We start from the raw sequence: 6696 nt of genomic DNA on the forward strand, positions 1-6696 counted from the left end.
ACCCTCACCTATGGTCATGAGATTTGGGTAATGATCGAAAGGACGAGATCGCGAATACAAGCGGCCGAAATGAGTTTCCTTCGCAGGGTGGCTGGGCGCACCCTCCGTGATCGGGTGAGGAGCTCAGTTACCCGGGAGGAGCTCGGAGTAGAGTCGCTGCTCCTTCATGTCGAAAGGAGCCAGCTGAGGTGGCTCGGGCCACTGTTCCGGATGCCTCCTGGTCGCCTCCCGCGGGAGGTATTCCAGGCATGTCCTAGTGGGAAGAGGCCTTGTGGAAGACCCAGGACACGGTGGTGGGACTATGTCTCCGAGCTGGCCTGGTGTCGCCTCGGGGTCCCCCCAGAACAGCTGGAGGAGGTGTGTGTGGATCGGGAAGTTTGGGCATCTCTGCTGAGACTGCTGCCCCCGCGACCCGGAAGCGGAAGAAAATGGATGGATGGATGGAAATGTAAAGAAACATAAGATCATACCAAAATATTTAGGTACATCATATATAATGTGTTTTTCTTATGGGTGAGCATAGCAGGTAAACAATTAGCTATGTTGGTAATAACAATTATGTGGATTCATTTTTGTCCAGATTACAATTGAATTGAATCTAGCTGAGAGGACAAGCCGACAATTAATTGTTATTCATGTATAATCATTTCCTGATTGGAACCAGTAGGTGTCAGTGTCCCCCAATATTCGCAAACGCAGACTTTGTTAACATATTGGTTCTTTCTTTCTTTCATTTTTATCCTATGACACATTGTTTGAAAGTCAACAATGAACCCATTTATAACCTATTGGAACAATTGTCATAATTGTTTATTTTTTTCGAGCAATAGTCACTGTTCACAATGCAAGAACTCAGTTTTAAATAAGTAAAATACTTATAATCCCAGTACAATTATAATCAAATCAATGAGTTTCTTTTTAATTTTGTACGATCATCATTGCACTACATGAACAAACAAGATTGGAGCTCAAGAAACAGCCCATGTGATTTAGTGGCTCTGTCAGTGAGTGAGCATTGATTGACTACGGACCAACTGCAGGGTGTTCCTGCAAAGTGTACTTGACCTGAGTGCAGAAAGCTTTAGGTCATTATTTCCTGACCTTTGCTTTTGACATTTAAGGTTGCAAGTTGAATTACAATAGACTATACAGTAAACCTTTGTATAATGTTTAAATGGTCAACCCGTGCCACAGTTTCTTTATTTGACTTTCGCTCTGGTTTACTTTGGAAAACAAAAGTCAGTCGAGGTGAAAAGTGGCCAAAACATAAGCAAGTTGAGCCACAATCCTATTAACCACAAGCACCAGGTCCTCCTTTTGTTGCGTCACTGTACATTGAACCACAAAACCTTTGGAAAACTGACACATGCTTTGAAATAGACACCTGAAATGGTCTGTATACACTGGGCACCGTACTTCTTTTAGCTGGTAACTCCAAAGTTCAACTGCTGCCCCCAAGAGAGATTTATGGTAGGAAAAGAGCATTAGCATGGAAGTGTTAACATTTGAAGAGGTCCCAAAACATGCTTCAAGTTGATGACATCAGTGACTGACATCAGTGACTGAAATTAGCACGACCAAAATATGTTTAGGTGTGCATGAGTGAAACACGTTTTTAAAAAAGAGTAAAAGAGTTTGTCAAGTGGTTAATTCTCTATGTGAAGTTGCCAATACACGATAAGTGACTATACCTAGAATGAATTTTGGCTATATACCTGAAGTCCTAATACACATAACACCACTGTGATATCAAAAGCCAAAGGGTTCTCGCATGCATAAGATCTGAGGTTATATTAGTGTGCAATAAGGATGGTCCGGTGACTGTTTTGGTCTGTCGCCTAAATGTGTCTGTCCACAATTGTTCCTGAAACTACTTATTTACAAATGAATCACTGAGTATTGAATTATTTTTACTGATCAACAATACTATGTGACACCAAACTGTTCGATCTGAGCAGTAAATTAAACACATGTCTACACTTTCTCGGAGCCCTGGTTCATGTTTCAGATGTGGGTTTTTCTGAGCCGTCGCTCCTGGGCCTGCTTTTATCCTGACCCAATACTTTATCCCTTACCCACTGATCGGATTAGCCAAGTAAATGTCAACACCTTTTCTGACAATCCGTAATGGACTTGAATACTGACATGTTCCTCAAAAACTCAAACAGTCTGTTTCTAAGAGGTGAGTTCAGTGAGGATTTTGATGGATTAAAGCATTGTGGTATGACATGACCTTCTTTGGTTTAAGAGTGTATTGTGTTTATGGGCCAGCACATAAAGTCGCTGCCACAAAAATGATAGGTTGGTATCTTTAAGGGCAACATTCAGGCCCTAGAATGTGCCCATTGTTAAGAATAAGCAGATTTTAAAAACAAGTGGGGGAAATTTTATAACAAAACAAAAAACAAATTCAACAAAACAGATCATTTTATTACAAAAATGCATCAGAAAAAGCGCTATTTGCATAAATATCCATTTGTGGCTAATTTAAATACAGTCAGTGCTGAAGATGGTAACTTCCTACATTGCAAAACAAAAAAGTGTGATTTTACTGAGACATTTACCTGGAAACAGACTGTTGTAGTGCTTCAAAACATAGTGAAATCTGACATGCCAATGAACACTTTTATAACCAAAAAGATATAAACAATATATTTACAAACCATAGAAAATGTCTATTAAATATTTCTCCATATAAAAATGAATAACTTATATATTTGCTGATATAAATGGTTATCTACAAAACACAAGCCTTACATTTTAGAAGCAGTTAAGGTGCACTGGAGTGCGTATGATGCCCAATATAACAACATATTGGAAACAATAACATTGAATACAATTTATAACAACAATATAGATGGAACACTGCTATTACAGATTAACAGTACCTTGAATGCATAGACAGTGAAAATAGTGGCCGAGTGCAGCCAAAGGCTGTGGACATTGCAGTGAAACTAAAACTACTACAGTAAAGTCACAACTCAAAAATTCTAAATACTCATATTTGGTAAACATGCACCAAGTTAAACCAAAGGTTTAGCTTTAGACAACAGAAGTTATGAGGACAAGTGGTCCGAGGGTTAAGAGGTGGTCCACTGATCATTTTCCTTGAAACCTCTACTCGATACTTCTTCCAACTTGCCTCAGTCTGTGGCAGCTGTACAGTTCAAGGAGTGAAGGAATAATGGACTGAGCTCATAACTATGCACCGTGTACTGTAAGTCTAATGAAACGTGAGTGTCTTTATTAAAGACCCTTAGGTTGCAGAGCTTTGGCATAGTACTTGTGCCTCTGTGGTCCAAAGCTTTGATCTTGACATCACAACATTCCTACTGAGGCAGTGCTTACAACAAGTCGGTGTGAGCCCGATAGCACCGTAATGATCGAGAATGAGCAGCTCTAATGTGTTAACCACACTGTAAAAGGTCTGTGGAGCACCATATTCAGCATAAAAGGTGTTTAAGGACCACAAAACAGACGATTATAATTCATCATTTCACGCTGAAACTCCATTACAAGCTATGCACAACATATTTACACATCAGAAATGCATAGTCAGCTGCTGCCATCAAGTGAGTGTGTCTTTAAATAAGTCCATATATACAAAAAGGTGGTCCACTGCTGCTGTGCAAATCCATACTAAATAAAGTAGTTTCTCGTGGTACTGTTGAGCTCTGTGATCTACCTATCTATTTGAACCAGTGCAAGTAGTTCGTCTTGAGTGCTGGGAAGCACATGTTGTTGTTGCAGGAGCCTCCATAACTGGGTGGACAGGCCGAGCAGGGGACCCCCACTTTATAAGGAGCCTCACCAATCCAGTTACCTCTGAAAGACAGAGAAAAAAACGTAAACACATTTGTAGCCATCATTACCTTTCATTAACCATGAAAATTCCTCTACAGATTTCTCTTTTTCATGTCAGTCCTCGCCCCAGCCACCATGTGCCACCAAATGGATAAACAAAAAGCATATCTCGGGGCAGTTACTCCAGGCTCTGTTTCAAGTGAGATTTATTTTCACAAAAGAATGGACAGAGCTGTACCAGTGCACCAGCTTGTATCAGGAATTTAGACCTAACAGAGACAGGGGTACTGTGCCAAAGGATTACGTCGTCAGGCTAAAGGGTTCAGTGGGATCAAGTCTTACAACTGGATTTTAGTTATGTACTCCAGGAAATAAAAGACCAGAAGAATGATACAGAGCACTTACTTTGGAGAGTAGTTGCAAACTAAGTATGTGGCCCGTTTCCACACGGAGCCCCACACATTCATGTTGTGGCAGGTGTGCACGGCGCAGCCCACTTTGTTGGATGTGGCCCACACCATCTACAAATGAACATTCACAACATGTTAAAACTACTGTGGATAAAGGCTCTTGTGGATGCTGATCACAGAGGTCGTACCTGTGTGTAGTGGGTGCACATTGGTCCTGAGCATTTTAGAGGGCATCGGGGATTACAGTCCCGTGGGTACGGAAAAGTGTAATCTTTTACTTCATCATACCATGGCTTCACCAGCTGCAGAATGGAGCGATACCTAGAAAGGAAAAGAATAAGACAATAAAACATCTCATAATATTTAAAATATCCTTTAAAACATTGTGCAGATATAGACTTTAAGACATTTGAACTTTCTCCATTAAAATGTGTGTATGCATTGAAGAGTTTATGTTTTTGACCAGAGCTTGACCTTAAATCTCTGACATGTGCATAAGAATAAGCAATGGTTTTGTATTTTTTACTGGCTTTAAGGGGAGGCAGTAAATAAAAGGGGACAGAGACACGACCCTTGTGGAACGCCTCCATCTTTAACGGGGGGAAGTTGAAGTCAACTAGGTTAAATGTTTGAGGGGAAAAACAATGTGCTACTTGTACAGACACCTTTAACATTTAAAAGAGGAACTTTTAAACCAATTCCTTAAAGAGACCTCGACTGTTTCCTAAGGATAACCTTTTAATAACTGCCAATCACAGGGTTAACAGGCAGAACCCCCTTGTGTCTCGTGACGTCCTTCAATAAACACCCAAAGATGCCAAATGGAAAGTCAAGACCCACTAAAGGGAAGCACCTTTGTCCTCAGGGTCAGTGCTTGCAACACATCTTTTGTTTATTTGAAGGGTCACAAGGGCATTCCACAGGCTGTAACCAGGGCAAAAAAAAACTTAAAATAGAGAATGAAGAAGGCGGCTGCGGGGCAACGACCATGAATGAGTGAGAGTGGTCCCAGTGAGCAGCAGCAGATGTTGGGATATAGAGGGCAGGAGTGTCCAGTGAGGCACCAGGGGTCACTCACCGTCCTGTCCTGACTGAGAGGTTTTGACCCAAGAAGCGGAGGAGGTAAGGCGGGCCATGCTCCCACAGACATGCATGAGCCCAGTCCTCTGCAGTCTTAGCCAGCACGTCGTCCCACACCTAAAATCACACAAATACAACAGAGAAACAGCAATTACATAACTGCATGGAAAATCAAACCACGCCAGGCGCTCCATCTTCTGCCATTGACATGTGAGATAAGGCTCTGCCTCAGGTGTTACCAAGGCAAGAGTGGTGCCCCCATCCATCAAATAAGTTACACAAGAAGTGATTGGTTTGCTGCTCTGTATCCTGTGGGTGATGACAGAGGGATAGACAACTACATTGTCATCCGATACATGGACCTTTGGACTAAAACCCACAGGAGTACAGGAGTGCATGCATTATCTAAACATAGAAATGCTCTGTCACCAGATTAGGATGAGTCACAGGGTGACTTCATCGGCACAGTGTCTGCTGGACACTGGTGCCATGTCTGACCCCTTTTGACTCTGGAAGTCACTGCTTTGGTGGTCTACTGAAATTTAATCCACTTAACAGCTGAGAGGGTCAAAAAACATTTGTCCTCCGCTTTTGTATATAAAATAAATGAATAAATAAAACATACTCGTGTTGCAAAAGAAGCTACTTATAAACATAACAGTGAAAATGTGAAAAGTTCTTGATTACTAGATTTAGTGGAAACGTACCATGTACTCCATGTTGGATGCTGGAGGAAACGCTCGTCCTCTCACTTTGTTGTGATAATCAAGAATAGCCACTCTGTCGTTCATTGAGATGTACCGCTTCCTCCGGCTTTTTGATAGAGATGAAGACTCTGTTCCATTATTCTGCGCGGTGCCAATGACTGACAACTGGGCGACTGTCGAGGACAAGGACGCACCGGGGAGACGCGTTGCCAGTGCACTTGCTCCACATGATATGCACAAAAAAGTTAGGACAAAAAACTGAAGCTTCATGATTGGTTCCGGACTGTAACGTGCACAATACTCCACAACCTAAAGATAAAGCTCTCGTGCGTTTAATTCAAACGCAATCCTTTACGCAGCAGCTACCTGCATTCCAGCCACAGTCACCTCCAAAATCCCGCAAATGGGCTGGACATGGAGAAGCGGAGCGTGTGAAGAGCTGCTTTTGCGCTTTGCCAACTTTGCGGACTGCTGCAGCCGAAGCCTCTCTTGTGTCTCTTATATATTGCATTGGAGCATGCAGGAAGTGCGCGTGGCTCAGAGGTACGCGCAGCTCCTCCTTGTCACCTGAAACACCATCATCTCATGCAGGATTCTGTTTCATCGAAACTTTCCAGAGTTACTTTAACTAATTACTACAAAACCACGTGACGTTACTGTGATTAGAACAGAATGTAAACATTATGTGGGATAAA

At 42.0% G+C, this 6696-nt stretch overlaps 1 protein-coding gene across 1 annotated transcript; it reads right to left on the reverse strand.

Annotated features, from left to right (window-relative positions):
• Nucleotides 1-2738: 2738 nt before the first annotated feature.
• Nucleotides 2739-6448, reverse strand: pi15a (peptidase inhibitor 15a). The gene is made up of 5 exons (XM_079576208.1): nt 6002-6448; nt 5293-5411; nt 4403-4535; nt 4210-4325; nt 2739-3825 (listed from the first exon to the last, which is right to left on the reverse strand). Exons 1-5 carry the CDS (start codon nt 6269-6271, stop codon nt 3690-3692), a joined length of 774 nt encoding a protein of 257 aa, XP_079432334.1. The 5' UTR covers nt 6272-6448; the 3' UTR covers nt 2739-3689.
• Nucleotides 6449-6696: the final 248 nt, after the last annotated feature.

Source organism: Gobius niger (assembly GCF_951799975.1).
Source record: "Gobius niger genome assembly, chromosome: 18".
Classification (NCBI taxonomy): domain Eukaryota; kingdom Metazoa; phylum Chordata; class Actinopteri; order Gobiiformes; family Gobiidae; genus Gobius; species Gobius niger.

Excerpts from the sequence above, each read along its gene's own strand:
- pi15a (XM_079576208.1), bottom strand. The coding sequence starts at position 6,271 with ATGAAGCTTCAGTTTTTTGTCCTAACTTTTTTGTGCATATCATGTGGA. Across the intron at positions 5,412-6,001 it reads CATCCAACATGGAGTACATG|GTGTGGGACGACGTGCTGGC; the intron begins GTACGTTTCCAC and ends GTGTGATTTTAG. Across the intron at positions 4,536-5,292 it reads CTCTCAGTCAGGACAGGACG|GTATCGCTCCATTCTGCAGC; the intron begins GTGAGTGACCCC and ends TTTCCTTTCTAG.